The sequence below is a fragment of the Microcebus murinus genome, chromosome 24 (assembly GCF_040939455.1).
Source record: "Microcebus murinus isolate Inina chromosome 24, M.murinus_Inina_mat1.0, whole genome shotgun sequence".
In the NCBI taxonomy this organism is placed as follows: domain Eukaryota; kingdom Metazoa; phylum Chordata; class Mammalia; order Primates; family Cheirogaleidae; genus Microcebus; species Microcebus murinus.
The window spans coordinates 861,517-880,132 of NC_134127.1; the positions used below are offsets into that span (position 1 = coordinate 861,517).

At 36.2% G+C, this 18,616-nt stretch overlaps 1 protein-coding gene across 3 annotated transcripts in view; it reads left to right on the forward strand.

The window, feature by feature from the left end:
• The window catches only part of KAT6A (lysine acetyltransferase 6A), a 122,898-nt gene that overhangs the window by 51,692 nt on the left and 52,590 nt on the right, over window positions 1–18,616 (forward strand). For all 3 annotated transcript variants that reach the window (XM_012777407.3, XM_012777406.3, XM_012777409.2), the window contains one exon: window positions 16,437–16,545. In XM_012777407.3, coding sequence (XP_012632861.2) covers window positions 16,437–16,545 — 109 coding nt within the window. The remainder of the gene's footprint in view (window positions 1–16,436; window positions 16,546–18,616) is intronic.

Below are 18,616 nucleotides of genomic sequence, written 5' to 3' on the forward strand. Positions count from 1 at the left end.
TCCTTCCTTCCTTCCTTCCTTCCTTCCTTCCTTCCTTCCTTCCTTCCTTCCTTCCTTCCTTCCTTCCTTCCTTCCTTCCTTCCTTCCTTCCTTCCTTCCTTCCTCCCTCCCTTCCTCCCTCCCTCCCTCAAGGAATTATTTTATCTATAGGTTGTTTAGTTGAAACTGCATAATATATTTAGAGTTATGAACTTGAAAATCAGAATATCTACCTGACTTTGAATACCACTGGTATCACTTTGCTGGTCATGTGTAGCCTTTGATAATAACTTTATCTTTGGTAAAATGAGGAGTATATAGTGGTTTTTGAAGATCCCTTCCAGTTCCAAACACCATGATTCTGTTATGCATCCTATCAGATAAGTATCAATAAAATTATTCTTGGTAGGTCTCGAAGGAAATGATACTGTCTATTCAAGTGTTACTTAAACCTTCGTTTGGCTGGAATAAATGCCTACAATTACAGTCTTTTAAAAATATAATGAACATGAAAGCCTTGTTGAGCATCTTGCTCCTTCTAAACCATCACTTTTAATATATTTTAGCATAGAAAATATCCTTTTGCTAATGTTCTTGTACTCACATACCACTAAAGAATTTTTTTTAAATGGGTAATACACAGTTTGGTAAATGCGTGTGTACGAAAATGTGTGTAAAAATATTTTTTTTTATTTTATTTATTTATTTTTCCTTTTTTTAAATTTCAGCATATTACGGGGGTACAAATGTTAAAGTTATGTATATTGCCCATGCCCCCTACCCCCAGAGCTTCAAGCCTGACTTTCCCCCAAATGTTGCACATCTCACTCATTATGTTTGTATATACCCATCACCTCCTCCCCCTCCCACCTCACCGACGCCTGATAAATGTTATTCCTATATGTCCACTTAGGAGTTGATCTGTTAATACCAATTTGCTGGTGAGTACATGTGGTGCTTGTTTTTCCATTCTTGAGATACTTCACTTAGTAGAATGGGTTCCAGCTGTATCCAGGAAAATACAAGAGGTGCTGTATCACCATTGTTTCTTAAAGCTGAATAGTACTCCATGGTATACATATACCACATTTTATTAATCTACTCCTGTATTGATTGGCATTTGGGTTGTTTCCAAACTTTGCAATTGTGAATTGTGCTGCTATAAACATTTGAGTGCAGGTGTCTTTTTTGTAGAGTGTCATTTGACCTTTTGGGTAGATGCCCAGTAGTGGAATTGCTGGATCAAATGGTAGATCTACTTGTATTGCTTTAAGGTATCTCCATATTGCTTTCCACAGAGGTTGAACTAGTTTGCAGACCCACTAGCAGTGTAGGAGTGTTCCTGTCTCTCCACATCCATGCCAACATTTATTGTTTGGGGACTTTTTGATAAAGGTCATTCTTACTGGAGATAAGTGATATCTCATTGTGGTTTTGATTTGCATTTCCCTGATGATTAGAGATGTTGAGCATTTTTTCATATGTGTGTTGGCCATTATTCTGTCTTCTTTTGAAAAATTTCTGTTCATGTCCTTTGCCCATTTTTTGATAGGGTTATTTGATTTTTCCTTGCTGATTTTCCTGAGTTCTAAATAAATTCTAGTTATCAGCTCTTTATTGGATGTGTAGCTTGCGAAAATTTTCTCCCATTCTGTGGGTTGTCTGTTTGCTCTTTTGACAGTTTCTTTGGCTGTGCAGAAACTTTTTAATTTGATCAGGCCCCATTTATTTATTTTTGTTGCTGCTATGATTGCCTTTGGGGTCTTCATAAATTCTTTGCCTAGACCAATGTCTAGAAGAGCATTTCCAACGTTTTCCTCTAGAATTCTAAGTTTCTGCGTGTAAAAATCTTAATGCAGTTGTGTAAGTAAATACTTATATATAGAGCGTTTATTAGTCCACAGGAAATTTTAATCACCTTGCTGATTTTAGGAAGTTAAAATAGAACAAAAACTTGTCCCGAGTTAAGAAGTGGCAATTAGTTAATAAAAATAAACTTTGAAGAATAGATACAGTTTTGAAAAAAGTTTGTAGGAAACCAGCGTTTATTTTATTTTATTTTTTATTTATTTATATTTACATTTCTTTTTTATAAAAGCTATATGTAATGTACTGTAACAGGAAACCAGCGTTTATTATGTTTGAGTTACACTTTTGTAACTTTATCTCGTTTAATCTTCACAATAACTTGAAAAATATGTGTGTGGTACCTTTTTATACTACAAGGTTAAGTAGATTGCCCAGATGCCGTAGTGGCAGAACCCAATCTATCTGTAAATGCTATGGAGGTGATTCTTGTAGGTAGAGGGCTACAAGACACTTTGAGGGACAGGGCAAGATAACCTGTAGAGAAAGCATAAAGTATGATCTCTGAAGACGAGTAGAGTTGGAATAGAGGAAGATAGAGTGAGAAGGGTAGTGTGGTGTATAGAGGAAGTGCCTATAGGAGTTGACATTTGCGATATGTTGTATAAGTTTTGAGCCACGTAAATAGCTAGGTAAAAATAGTGTTTTAAGAGGATTAAACTGGCAGCAGTGTGCAAAAAAAATCAAATCAAATCAAAGGAAAAATAGACTAGAGGGAGTCAGTCCATGTGGGAGATGGCATATAGAGATGTAATTCTGAGTTAGGGGAGAGCTGTGGGCATATAAAATAAAGTAGAATGAAAAGGACCACAAAGAAAGGATAGGCAATAATAATTTAAAAGTATCATCCAGTATTTGGATGAATGAGGAAAATGGTGTATCACTGACAAACAGAAAGTAGAACTTTCGAATAACCACTAAGCATATGAAAGGAAGATAATTCTTTACAGTCTCTTACCATAGAATTTAAATTCAGCAAATATGTATATTGTCATTTTTTATGTCACTTCTGATTAGGAAATAGAAAATTGTTACAGTATCTTAACAGATGATTGCTTTCTCATATAAATTTACAGTAATCTACATATGTAGCAAAAGTGCAAATTGAAATTGATTGTTACCGATCTAATTATATCATTAACTTTTTTCTTTTTACCAATAATCTTATCATTGTGCCTAATTGTAGAAGCCATTGAATGAACTCATCATAATAAAAATGAATTCAATTAGTACCTCATTAAAGCTTTGTAATGGCTATTGGTTATGTTGGAACTGATTAAAATTACAGAAGGTTATCTTATAGAGTATAAATAACAGAAAATAGAATCTTAGAGGCCTTTGTTTTTATTATGTATCTTTTGCAACTGTATACTTTTGAGGAAAATACTGTCCTAAATATGTTTAATAAGCAGCCATAAAGTGCTTGATATATATGATGCTAAAGAATTTAGAGATTAAGTCACACAAAGCACACTTTATATAAAGATTATATTAGAATAGAATCTAGGAGGAAAAGCTTTGAGTAATTGATAAACCTATTTGGGGCTAAGCATGGTTTTGTTGCACTGCTTTAATTTCAACAAATCCTTATTTAATACATATTATGTGTAAGAAACTTAAGGGATCTAGGGTGATATCTACTTACCTGAGACTGTCTTTCTGGAAAAGATGAAAAAAAGTGGAGTTCTAAACTATCAGAAAGGATTTGGGAGGATCATGAGTTCATCAAAGGTTATTAGTAGTAAAGAAATGAAGACTTTGGTAAAACTGAGGTGGGAGGGCTTGCTTAGACTGGAAGGGAACCATATGATTTAGAATGCCCAGCTTTCTCAACAAAGTATGAATTTCCTAAAGTGAATTCTATGTGCCAGTGTGTTTCCCTTATAATATTGGAAATAACTATTAATATTTGTGTAAAGATTCTCTCAAAAGGCTTACTTTTGAATTTTTCGATGTATTAGTGGTTAATGTGAATGATACCTAATTGGTTCCTACTTATTTTCTATGGATTTTGTTTTGTATTGACTGATGTTTATAAGTGCTTTGAAAATGTGAATATTGCCTTTTCTTTGGTCTTCTCAAATTTTTATGTTATGTTACAGTATCCACTAAACAGTAATATTTACTAAACATCTTATGCATTGGGGGATATTTTGAGAATCTAGCAATGCTTATTTTCCTAGTGCTTGGTCATTGAGCATTATTTTGGTTTCCTTCACTGTACCATGCCTAAGAGTAGCCTAATTTCCCACTCTCTAAGCAACACTTACTCCTCTTTATCCCTTACGTATTAGGTATGATACCTAATAGATATTATCAACTTGTATATAATGTCTGTGCTGAAAATTATTACATTTCAAGTTTTGTGACATAAATATCCATGAATAAAATTAATTTGAAGTTAAATTTACTTGATTATAATTGTGGGAGAAGAAAGGGACAGGATAAACAAATACTTCAGAACCCAAAGATGACTCAAACAGGTAGTCTGGGCTGTAGCTGTAGGTGGGTGGATTTGAGAGAAACTTGTGGTAGTTTATGCACAGAGTAACCTGGCTGGTAAGATGTATGGTTGCCAGGAAGAGTTTTTAGTTTGAAACTGAGACGTGCTTGACTGATAGTTTTTAGTTCTTGGACTTATCTTACAAGAAAATTGGTAAGGCATTAAGATGAGTTGTTTTTATGTAATTGGATTAAAAGATAACCAATTTCCATGTAGGTACAGTGAGAATAAATGATTAAAATTTAAAGTCAGTAGCCAAAAGTTGTTTTTAGTAACTGAAATTCTTTTTCATTTTTGGGGGTGCTACAACTATATTTTTATATCCAGTTACTGTACATAAGATTAACATATTAAGAGGGTTTCACAAGAAGAGTTAAATATACAAATTTTAAGGTGAAGACATATTACAGTAGTTGCTTTTCATTGCATGAGTTTTGACCTATTAAGTCATCTGACTTGTGAGAATATGAAAAACCTATACCACTTGATTTTGTTCTTTTTTGTGTGATAAAATTTATATAACACAAGATTTGCCATTTTAACCATTTTTTAGTGTACAATTCAGTGGCATTAAATACATTCATACTGTTGTGAAACCATCACCATTATCCATTTCCAAAACTTTTTATCATCTAAAACAAGCTCTGTACCCATTAAACAGTAACTTACCATTCATTCTTCCCTTCCTCCTGCCTCTGAAACTGCTATTCTGTTTTCTTTCTCTATGAATTAATTTGCTTATTTTAGGTACTTCATATAAATAGAATCATACAATATATGCTCTCTTGTGATATATCACTTACTTTTAGAAAATGAGTTATAGTAATTATAGTTGAACATAAGTTTTGTGTATGCTTGTCTTTGTCCATTTTCTGCTGCTATAACAAAAATGCCATAGACTGGGTAATTTATAAAGAAAAGTTTATTCGGCTCATGGTTCTGGCAGCTGAGAAGTCCAAGATCGAGGGCTGCACCTGCTGACGGCCTTCTTACAATGTCGTAACATGGTGGAAAGATGGAAGGTGGAAGGGAGCATGCGGGAACAAGAGGGAAAAGGGGCTGAACTCTCACAATAACTAACCTACTCCCATGTTAACAGCATTCAGCTGTTTATGAGGATGGAGCCCCCATGGCCCAGTTAGCTCTCTAAGGTCCTTCCTCGTAACACTCCCACAGTGGCAACATGAGATTTGGAGGGACATTCAAACCATAGCAATGCATTATGGATATTTTGTATTTAAGTCTTTGGAAGAATGATGTGCCCACTGTTCCTTTGTTTGCTTAGCGCATGTTTGAATGTTACAGGAAATCTTCCATGAGTTACTTCTTCCATGCTCTTTTAATATCGGCTGTGCTAACTTATTTCAGTAATTTCCAGTGGCTATAAAACTTGAAAAATTTTGTAGCTTTTAAGAAATCACATATCTTTATTGCCTGATAGCTTATGACGTAAATCTCTTGGAGGATTTTGAAATCATAAGCCTGAGTTTACAAGTGTAATTTTTTTGTTTGAAAATTCTGGTGGTGACACATTCCTTTTTTATTTATTTATTTATTTGTCTATGTATCTGTTTATTTATTTATGAGACAGAGTCTCACTCTGTTGCCCCGGCTAGAGTGTCGTGGCGTCAGCCTAGCTCACAGCAACCTCAAACTCCTGGGCTTAAGCCATCCTTCTGCTTCAGCCTCCCAAGTAGCTGGGACTACTGGCATACGCCACCATGCCTGGCTGATTTTTTCTATATATTTTTAGTTGGCCAATTAATTTCTTTCTATTTTTAGTAGAGATGGGGTGTCGCTCTTTCTCAGGCTGGTTTCGAACTCGTGACCCAGAGTAATCTGCCCGCCTCGGCCTCCCAGAGTGCTAGGATTACAGGCGTGAGCCACTGCACCCAGCCCAAATTCTAGAATTTATAATTCATTTCAGTCTTGAAAGAACTAGAAATAATTGCATATAACAAAATAGATTCTTGGCTGTCCTTTATGTCAGTGTTTAAAAACAGACAACATATAGATGGATTTGAGTTCCTCAGTAGATATTAGAAAATAGAGATAATTACAAGTTTATAAAGGCTTTTAAGAAAATTAAAGACAAGTCTTAGGAAGGAAATGAAAATTGGGTTTTAAGATGGGAATATCTCAGATGATGTATCTGGATAGAAATATCATTATTTAAGATATCTGAAATGATTATGTCCAAAAATTCTTTTATGATTTCTCAAGTAACAGAAATCACTGGGCAAAATTTTTATAGTTCTTGTTTTTAAAAGTTATTTCCAAAAGCTCAAGTCAGAATGTCTACTCAGGTTATCAGAGTATCTACCCTGGCAGCTTGTCTCAATGCTGCCATCTGGTGATTGTTATGGAGATCTCAATATGGTACTTAAGGTGACTGCTAATGACATGAGGTACAACCTGCCCTCTACCACAAGTCTTTCCTACTTTTGAGAAATTGAGTGGAGATGAGTTGCTATGGCAGAAATCTTATTTATACATGGCCAGGAAATCACTTTGTGAGATTGCTTTTAAACAGTAGAGCATTTATTTATTATCATGATTATTATTGAGCTGCACATAGATTTATCAGGCTCATACCCAACTCATTCTATGTAAATTTCTATTTATCTTATTTCTAGTTCTACAAGGTAATTTAATAAATTGTTCAACAGTACTTGTCAAGTGGGTACCAAATGCTAGGCACTGTTCTCAGTGCTAGTAATATAGTCCTAAACACACAGATAAAAAATAATAAGATACACACACCTGTTAATTAGTGGAGAGGGTTGACGGGGAAAAGTAAAGCAGGGAAGGAGGCTATGAATTATTGTGGTTGGCAGATTGCTTTGAAATGTTAGATAGGGCATTCAAAGAAAGCCTTGCTGAGAAGAGCCTTTTGAGTAGAGATCTGAGGGTTCTGGGGAAGAGCGTTCTAGATAGAAGGAAAGCAAATGCAAAGGCCGTGCGCCTGTGACATCTGATTTGTTGAGGAAAATGCAGGCAAGGACACTAGAGTAGGATGCAGGGGGCAGAGAGCAATAGATGAGGTTGGGGAGGTAATTGTACGTGGGGGTGGGAGCTACAGATCACACAGAGCCTTGTAGTTCATGTGGTATTTAATCCCTAATGGGAGCATCTGGACTGGAGGGTTTTGGGCAGCTGAATGACATGCTTTGATTTACCTTTTAACAGGTTCACTATGGCTGTTGTGTTTAATGGTGTGTAAAGTCATTTGCTACAACCTTTTTTCTTGTTTTATTGGCTGCAGGAACAGGTTTATACAGATCATGGGAACAATAAAGTGAGGAGGAAGCTTGGACAGGTCTGGGAGCAGTAATTATATGACATATTGTCTCTATGCAGATTTTTAAAAATACTATTCAGCGATAATCAATTGCTTGGAAAATGTCATAAACCTCTCCTATCTGTCCTTTCACCACCTCAGTACATTTCAGATTCAAATCTTATCCTGAACCCAATGTAGTTTTAGCCCTTTCTCACTATGCACATTAATAGTTCGGAAATGAGAATGATCTGGAGTTGTAATTTTTTATGCTTTTAACAGTATATATAGTTAAGTTTGATCAACAAATTAAAGAAGAATCACAGACTATGTCTTAACCCAGATGATTTATTTAAACCATTGTTTTTGCTTGTAGCTCATCAGCTAAAAATGACTAACTCCCAAAGTATAGTTACTCTTTCCCAAATTGCACTTAAAAGGAAAAAACAAATTGAAGTTATCACTTAATTAAACTGTCATGCTCATTATCAGTAATACTCTTTCTCTGTGGATTTAATTTTGTTTTGGTAGCTGAAAATTTGTCATTTTTATGCTTGATCCTGTGGTGTCACAGAGTAAGTATGCATCTTCAATGGGAAGTGTGTGGGTTAAGGAGATTATGGCTGCACTGCCATACTCAGTCAAACTGCTGTGTTTGACTGCCAAACTATCTGTTTTTATATGCTTTGAGTCTGTTTGGAACAATGCCTCTATTTGACTTAACAAATTGCTTTTCAACCTTATTTTCACATTGTGAATATCAGTACTGTTTAGACTTAAGTTGTCATTACTGGTACTAATCAGCAAATTGTTTTGTTTAGTGGGTAGGCAAGGTCTAAGATTACAGTCATTTCATAAGTGACAGAATAATTTAGTTAAACTGCCTGCATAGCTCCAAGTGACCAGGCAGCCAGTTTGTCTCAATCACTGTCTCCATCTCTCACTTTAATGAATAGGTTGGAGTGGCCTCAGTTAATTTGGTTTGGGATAAAGTCTAGTAATGTGAAGCATTGATCATATATAAAAGAAATATTGACAGCAGTAATATTACAGGGAATATATAGGGACAGTTTTGCTAGGGGTTTCGTAGGTATGGTTTTAAGTACCATTTTTTGCTATTAGACATTTTATTGCCTAGTTCTAGATGATAAAAATACATATTTGGAGACACGGATTACTACAGTTTTAGTTTTTTAAGACTATATTTCCTGTGTTGAAGAATAGCAATAATTTTTCAGACTTTTTCTTTATCCATGTATGTTTGCTACCTTAAGTAGTAAAAGGATCTAATCTGTACCTCAAAAGTAGTAGCAGATTAATGAAGTACCTTGTTGTACTTAAATATGTTAATTTTGGTGATTTAGTTTGAGATGTGATACTGTTTCCAGTCTGCCCTATAGCTTCCTATCCTAATGTAGGCTTTTCTAACCCTTCAATTGGAGTTACCTAGTCTTCAGTAACTTGCAGGATTCTTTATCTAAATCCAACTTTGTTCCTTTTTAGCCAGAAGGCTGAAGTGAGATAATGTGCTGTATGTGGGAATGTGATACTGTGACCTCTCGTTAGTAGGTTATGACATGGAATTACGTCCATATGCCCCAGGAGAGCTACTTTTCTATATCTTCACCATGGTTTTATAAGGAGACCCAGGAAAAAAAACTGACACATCCCTTGATCTTCCCTGCCTCTAAAGATGATTGTTGTCCCACATTGAACAAATTTTTCTGACTTTTAAGATTCTATCTAGTAATACCCTGATATCTCAACTTTTGTAGGGGTGGGGGCAGGGGGGTGTTATTTACCAATATTCTTTTCATTGTTTTTATCTTGAGCACAGTCTTCATTTTCACTGACGTGAGCACATTTATGTGATTCTTCTAAATTCATGCTGGGAAACAGCTTGCTTTCCTAACTCCATAATGTTCGTTTTTTCTTTCTTCAGCACTGAACTAGAATGTAAGCTCCATGAGAATAGGAGCTTTGTCTGCCTTGTTACCGCTGTGCCCTCAGTGTCTAGAAGAGTGCTTACTTAATAGTAATATAAGGAGTTCATGCACATTTGCCCTTTGGGGTTTCCTTCATTGGCTAGAACTTTATACTTGCGAAATCACAAACTCTACCGTGTGCTTGTAGTCCCCGCTACTCAGAGGATTACTTGAGGCCAGGAGTTCGAGGCTGGTAGTGTGCCATAATTGCATCTCTGAATAGCCACTGCACTCCAGCCTGGGCAACATAGTGAGACCCTGTCTCTTAAGAAAAGAAAAAAAAATTATAGAGTCTGAAGTTCCTGTACTAGACCACAGACCTTAATCCTTCTACTTTTCCAATTCTTTCACCTCCTATTGAACTTTTATCAGCTTAATCTGGATTCTTATGGTACATTAGCTCCACCTACTTATTTGTCAGCCCTTTTCTGCTCATGATGCTCAGCTTCTGCTTCATGATGCCCCATTTTTAAAGTGTCTGCATTTGCATTTTAGGGGCTCTTACCCTTTGACCTGCCTTGTCTCCAGCTCTCTGTTTTTGTCAGTCTAAGGCTTCACAGGAGCTAAAAAAAAGTTGTATACCATTTTGATTGCATCCAGTACAAACTGATTCTGTTGAATTTTAGCTTCATGGTTAGGGCTGATTGACAGTTACTTTCTATTACCAACACCTTCCCTAAGGTGATTCCTTAACACCTTCCACACAGAGACTTCTAGAACTTTTCTGCTAACTCTAAATGCCCAAACTCATACCTATTAGGTTATTAGGTATGAAATGTCTGATTTCCTTAAGTACTAAATTTGACAGTTGATATCTCTGATATTTCACTTTGACACTTATTGTTTTATTTTTATTGTGAAGGTACATCCTCATTCTTTCAAACACATACTTTGGCTTTTGATTATCTTTCAAATTTTTGTAGAGCAATTTTTGTGAAACCATAGATAAGTCAAAAATCTGTGTTATTTTTGAATTTAAGTTCCATTGTGGAACCAGTGCTGCACAGACAGCTGGAAATATCAACGAAGTGTTTGGGAAGGATGTGGCTAATGAATGCACAGTACATTGATGGTTTGAGAAGTTCGTTCTGGTGATTTTAATCTTGAAAATGAGCCACGTGGACAACCTGAGACCAAAGTGGATAATGATGAGCTGAAAGCTGTAGTGGAAGCAAATCCATGTCATTGTATGTGTGAATTAGCAGCAAGGTTTGAGGATACTAGTCCAACAATATTGGACCATTTGAAACAGTTGGGCAAGGTAAAGAAGCTGGATAGATGGGTTCCGCATGAATTAAACAAGCATCAGAAGAGAAATGGTCTTGAAGCTTGCCTTTCTTTGCTGTTACGATATAACGGCAAACCATTTCTACACCATATTGTTATGTATGATGATAAAGGAATCTTTTTTTTTTTTGAGACAGAGTCTCACTTTGTTGCCCAGGCTAAAGTGAGTGCCGTGGAGTCAGCCTAGCTCACAGCAACCTCAAACTCCTGGGCTCAAGCAATCCTTCTGCCTCAGCATCCCAAGTAGCTGGGACTACAGGCATGCGCCACCATGCCCGGCTAATTTTTTCTATATATATTAGTTGGCCAATTAATTTCTTTCTATTTTTAGTAGAGATGGGGGTCTCATTCTTGCTCAGGCTAGCTTCTAACTCCTGACCTTGAGCAATCTGCCCACCTCAGCCTCCCAGAGTGCTAGGATTACAGATGTGAGCCACTGCACCGGGCCAGATGATAAAGGAATCTTTTTGACAATTTGCAAGCATTTGGCACAATGGTTGAATAAAGATGAAGTGTCAAAATACAGTCCAAAATTGGATATTCTTCAAAGAAAGCTAATGGTGTTTGTCTGGTGGTCCAGTGCTGATGTTATCCACTACGGCTTCATGAAACCTAGTCAGTCACACAGTGGATGTCTACTGCACCCAATTGGATGAAATGATGAGGGTGCTTGTGATTAAGCAGCTGAGATTGGTCTATAGAGACAGGCCAATCCTCTTGTAAGACAACACTCAGCCACATGTCACACAAACAGTGTTGCCCAAACTACAGAGGCTGAACTTAGAAACTCTGTCATCCAGTGTATTCACCAGACCTTACACCAACAGAGTACCGCTTCTTCCAGGCTTTGGACTATTTCTTGTGAGAAAAAATATTCAATTCTCAACAAGCTGTGGAAAACGCCTCTCACTAGGTCACTGCCACTTGCTCTCCAGGCTTCTTTGCTGCCGGTAAAAAAAGCTACTGTTAAGATGGGAAAACTGTGTTGGTAGATTAGGCATACACTTTGATTAATTGTACTGCTTCTTCTTTGAGATATAATAAACTAATCTTTTGATTTGAAATCGGACATTTCCTATTTAATGACCTGATACTTCTTTTGTAGCAAGTGATGTTACCTTTTTTTTTTTTTAGCGCAAAGATAGAGGCCATTTTGCAGGGGCTTCTTCAACTTTTCTCTTTTATATCTTGAATTTATTCTCTGTTAATACTTGTTTTTCTGATTTTGTTTTTACTGAAGAATGTTTGTCTATATAGTGAGTTTGTCTATATAGTGAGTGTTTCTGTTATCTTTGTTCTTGGACCCAGCCAATCTCACCTCTCAGTTTTCTTGGTTAATTATCACTTTTTCATGTTCTATCTAGCCAATCCCTGCCCCACTTTTAGAAGGTAATTTTATTTCCTATTTTTAGATATAATGGAAGTTATCAGAAATGGGCACCCTCAACTTTTCCCTATTTCTACCATCCCACCCACAAATAATATGTATCTGCTAAAGCCAGTCTCTTTCCTTGCTGTAAATCCATCCTCTTTTCTAAACCACTGCTGCTCAGTAGAATTTTCTGTAATAATGAAATTGTTCTGTATTGGTGCTATCTGGTACGGTCAGTCATTACCCATATATGGCTATTGAGTACTTGAAATGTAGTTACTGTGACTGAGGAACTAAATTTATTTTAATTAATTTAAATTTAAGTAACCACATGCTATTGTGGCTATCATATTGAACAGTGTAGCTCTAGACCTTACTACGTATTATGTTTCTGTTATTTCTTGTTTCTTGAGTCTCTTTGGCCACACTTGTCTTCTCTTCCACATTTAAATTGTTTCAGTCTTTCTCATCTTGAACACTTGGAATACATTTATAACTCTTTGCCATTTCTTTTTAGTTGTCTCTTGTCTGCTGTCTACCCCCTTCGTGGCAGTTTGATTCCTGTGACTTTAGTTCTTATCCTGTCACTTAAAAGGGCTCTCTCATAGTGATGTCTCCAAGTATTCTCAGCTGCAGAATCCAGTAGATACTTTATCTTTCCAGAATTGATTGTTGATTGCCCTCTGCTTCTTGAAATTCTTGTGAGTTGTTTTTTTTTTCATCTCAGACTGCTCTTTTTTGGTCTCCATTTTTTTCTCTGATGCTCCTTCATCCCATTTCTTTTCTCCTCTCACTTTTCAACCCTTTTCTATATATTCCACCTTCTCACTGAGTGCTATCAGTTATCACCTGCATGCTCATATCTTTTAACTCTATCTTTAGTCTGTTCCTCTCTTTTAAGTTCTAAACTACAATGTCCAAGTTACCATTGATATTTCTTACAGAATATTCCAAAGGCATTACAGTCCTACTCCATATTTATTCATTAATTTAAATTTAAATTTAACTCTCATTAAAATATACATATGGAAAAGTGTACAGATTATAAGGGTACACCTTAATTCCACACAGCTAACATCCATGAAACTACCATCCAGGTCATGAAAAAGAACATTACCAGCACTTCAGAATTCCCTTTACAATTCACTACCTCTTCCTTCCTCCCCAAAGGTAAGCATTGTCTTAACATAACAATACAGAACTATATTTGAACATTACTTAAATAAAATCATACAGTATGTATTCTTTTGTGTCTGTTCTTTTAAGTATTGCTGGTAACATTCATCCATGTTATTGACTATTATTTGTTTATTTTGTGTTTAACATTCTGTTGTATGGATATATCACAATTTATCTGTTCATCCATCACTAATTATGTGGGTAATTTTTGAATAAAATTTGTTATTATGAATAATGCTGTTCCGAACATTTTTGTGTATGTTTTACTGTATGTGTGTATGTACTTAAATTGGATATATAACTAGGAATGGAAGTACTGGATCATGTGGTATGCATATGTTATATTAGTTTTCAAAGTAGTCTTTTGTCAATTTATATTTATATTCCTGTTAGCAGTACATGAGTTGTTTCATTTTCTTATCAACATTTAATGTTGCCAGTCTTGCCCAGGCTCAGTGACGTGTAATCCCAGCATTTTGGGAGGCCGAGGCAGGAGGATTACTTGAGGCCTGGAGTTCGAGATCAACTTGGGAAAGATAGCAAAACCTTGTCTCTACCAAAAATTTTTTAAAAATTAGGCGGGCATGGCCGCATGCACCTGTCGTCCCAGCTACTGGGGAGGTTAAGGTGGGAGGGATCGCTTGAGCCCAAGAGCCCGAGGTTACAGAGAGCTATGATCACACCAATGCACTCCAGTCTGGGTGATAGAGTGAGTCCCTGTCTCTAAAAAGAAAAAAAATACCAGGCTCCATAATTGTAGCTATTCTTGAAGATCTGTTTCCTTGGTGATTAATGATATTGAACATCTTTTCCTACGTGTATTGGCCATTCATGTTATTCATGCATTTTCTGTGGAGAACTACCTATGGCAGTCTTTATGGTCTTTTCTATTGTGTTGTCTGCTTTTTCCTTGCTGTGATGTAAGAGTTCTTTATATACTCTGGTTATGAGCTTTTTGTTGGTTAAACATACTGTCAACATCTTAGGTTTTATGGCTTGCCTTTTCATTTTCTTAATGGTGTCTTCCTAGTCTTCCATCTTCCTTACTTTCCTTTCCACTCCAAGTCAATTAGCCATCAGGTCCTGTCAATTTTTTCTTTTAAATATCCGTTTATCTTCTTTTCTCCATTCCTTTGGCCAGTACCTTAATACAGGCCCTCACGACTCATGGCTTGGATTATAGATCATGTCCCTTCCAATCCGCCTTTAGCTGCTTGTAGAATGACTTTTCTAAAATTTAAATCTTGGCTGGGGGATAGACACACTTGAAGCTCTGACTTTGGAGGGGAGGGGCGAAGGCAACACATATAACCTAAACATTTGTACCCCCATAATATGCTGAAATAAAAAAAAATTTAAATCTTGGTCATACCATTCCTCTGCTTAAAATCGTCCAAGTGGTACCTTAGAGGCTACAGCATAAAGCTCAAGAGGCGCCTGTCAAATGCTTGTGGAAGAACTTAAGTCAAATGGTACTTAAGTCAAATGGTACTTCTGTGAAGCTTTTTCCTGACACCCCAATCATTTCCGCCTTTGTTCCCCGTTGCTTTCTCTTGGAGTACCTACAAACATGCTGCTGTTCTTTGTCTGTTCTCCCCAGTAGACTAAACATATCTTTAGAGCTTTGTATCGTATCACCATTCTGCACAAGGCCTGGCATAAATACATAGTTGTATGGTGACTGATTTAAAATTGAACTCATCATCTCTTTGCTTTCCTCCTCATTTTCTGCTTTAAAATGCCTTACCTTTTACAGTTGGCATCACTGTCTTTTCAGTTACCTTGGTCATGTTTAACTCATTTCCTTTTCTAACACTCCCACAAGTAATTGGTTTGTAATCCATTACTAATTAATATTTTCTCTATTCCATTTCCTTAGCTTTGGTTCAGGTTCTCATCTTGTCTTCACCTGACTGCTATAATCACTGTTCAGATGTTCTACTCATCTTTAGGCTTTCCCCCCATTTGTCTTTGATATTGCTGCTGGAATTATTTTTCTTAAATACAGGTGGTTATCTCATGGTTCAGTAAGCTTCTATTTAACTGTAGGAAAAGTCTAACTTCTTTTTTTAATTAGAAAATTTTTAAATTTTTTATTTAGTTATAATTATATATTATAGTATATATTATGCATATTATATGTATTATATACATTATATGTGTATTTAATATACATATTTTAATCAGTTGGAAGTTCAACTTCTTTATAAGTCATTCAGTGGCAGTCTTCACAAACTGATCTAACTTCTTCCTTTTTTTTTTTCTTTTCTTCCTTTATCACAGAAACTATGTACTTTAAGTACTGGGCTTAGCTGACCACATACCCAAGTTCATCCTGTTTAGACTAGTTTTCTTCCCTTTCTCTCCATTACTCTTAGGGGGAGGCAGTGCTATGGAGAAACATGGACACCCAGCCTTAAACCTGCTTCTAACATTTACTGTTGTCCTTGGACAAGCTTCTTAACATACTGTAATATAGTACTGGCACTTAATACATGTTGTCTTCCTCTTTTACCTTGCCCCTTCCCAAACAACAATTGGAAATTATCTCCACTACTACAGAACACTTCACTCTCATGGCATTTAATGTCTTCTGCCTTCCATTGTGTTCACTGGTTTACGTTTTATTGCTCTTCTACAAGTTCACATGCTCACTCAGGGATGATGCTGTGTCTTCTTAACGTACTCCAGTTGATTTTTCAATCTTAGGTGAAAGATTTGCTTTGTCATTTAGTTTCTAAGTGACAGACATGATTGGGAAATGATTTTTTTGGAATCTCTAAATGGTAACCACAAGGACCATTTGTAAAGGCCCAGCCAAAGCAGGCTTTGTAAAAACTCATCTACTTAGTTGGAATTTAAGAGAATGATACAGTTGTCTTAAAGTTACTCTTTAGGAATTTAAGGCTGTAATTTTAGTGTCATTATATTAATACTGAAAATAAAAAGCATTAGTACTGGAATAAATTGTGTTTTTCTTTGCAGCCGGTTGCTGAACCAATTCCCATCTGTAGTTTCTGTCTTGGTACAAAAGAACAAAACCGAGAAAAGAAGCCAGAGGAACTCATCTCCTGTGCCGACTGTGGCAACAGTGGTATGTGACTTCCCTCCGTTTTCCTTCTAGAACATGTTATCAAGGCCAGAGAAAAGTATGTTTAACTGAGTTTGTGTCCTTGATCCTTACGAAATTAATACAGTCGTGTGGCTCTTAATGACAGAGATACACTCTGAGAAATATGCCCATAGAGTGTACTTACATAAACCTAGGTGGTATAAGTTTGTTACTCCTAGGCTATAAACCTGTATAGCATGTTACTGTACTGAATAGGCAGTTAGAACACAATGATAAGTGTTTGTGTAGTTAAATGTATCTAAACATAGAAAGCTACAGTAAAAATACAGTATTATAATCTTATGGGACCACTGTTGTGTATGTGGTCCATTGACTGAAATGTTGTGTGACAGATGACTATATTTTAATTTGATTCTGGTTTTAGGTAACAGAGATGAGCTGCTACCCTAGGGAGGGATTTCAGTGTATAGCTGAAATGTTTAATTCTGTCAATTTAAATCAGGTCTTAGTGGGTTTTTTTTAATAAAAAACTTTTTGTGGGCATATTTTTCCTGTTGATCTTTATATTTCACGATTGAACATCTGCTTAAATCATGGCAATCAGTTTGGAGTTATTGCTGGTTTCTTTAATATTCACTACTTATCTTTCTTGATTTATGCTTTAAGCTTGATGAATAAAAGCAAGATGGTAACAGATGTGTTTTTCTGATGGAAATTTACACGTGTCACATTGGGAAATAGAGTGTTGGCACTGTGGTCTAGTAAGCAGTGTGGAATTCTGAGCCTAGAGAAAGATTTTGCATAGTCTCCTAATTTGCCAATTCCAGAGATATTTTTGTTGTATATTTTAAGAACTCACAAGACCTTACAGAAAGGCCTTAGTAAACCAGCATTATCTTGGCTCATTGGCTTAATTTTCAGTGTTTTGTATTGGTAACAATTAGGATTTAGTCCAGAAAACAGAAACCACACTCAGTCTAGAGGAAAGGAATTAGCACTGGAATTAGGTATTTGTGAAACTGTTGGAAGGATTGAAGAGGCAAGCTCAAGATTGGATTTTAGGGACCAGTGTCTCCTAGGACACTGTAGAACTGACCTGTCAGGAGAGTCACTATGTCTGCCTCCATCTGGAAGAGGTGGAACAGGAGGGAGGCCACGGCAGAACTCTTGAGCACTGTAGCTGAAATGCTGAGTTTGGCCATCATCATAATAGCTATGGCTAGTTGCGAAGGAGAAGAGTAGACACTGTTGTTTCCATGACATTGCTTGTCATTAGAAATCAGTACCTCTCAACTTGTGCCCTATCTATTAAATATATGCCATGTCATTAAATGCTTTTAAATCTTAAAAAAAAAAAAGCAGTCACTTCTAGGAGGAAGATCTTTGTTTCATTTGCCTTTCAAATATCCTTGGAACACAGTTAGTTGGTAGAACTTAATTGATATCTAGAGCCTAGTTGTAAAGGAGTCCAGAAAGTATGGTTTGGAGCTTTTCAGTTTTTATATATTGAAGGCATTAGAAGAAGGTGGAAATAGATCTTGAGTGCTAAGTGATCATATCCAGCATGATATCAAAAACCAAAATGAATTCTGAATGGATTTCACAGTTGCAAATAAACCATAAGAATATAATGGCATGGCATACAATGCAGTGATTTCCAAACTTGCTTAGTAGTGGAACCCTTTCCCCAAATTAAATCTAATAGGAACTTAAATACATAAAACATAAAAATGAATTTGTTTTACAAATGGGGAATAAAATGGGGGGGGAGGTATCATGTTATAGCCCTACCTTCTAAGAAGCATTATGTTTGAGGTGGTGTCTCTCTAAGCTAGGGAAGAGCACAACTTGAAAACTATTACTGTAGAGGTAACTTTTTAAAGAAAGGGTAGCTATAGAAATAAATCACTCTAGAATATAGCAGCTTAAAGCAGTAACAAACATTTTTTTTTTTAAATTTCATGCTGTTTATGTGGGTCAGGAATTTGAGAGTGGCTTCTCTGGGTGGTTTTAACGTGGTATCTTTCACAAGGTTGCAGTCAAGATTTTAACTGGTGCTGCGGTTGTCTGTAGGCTTCCATGATGGCTCTCA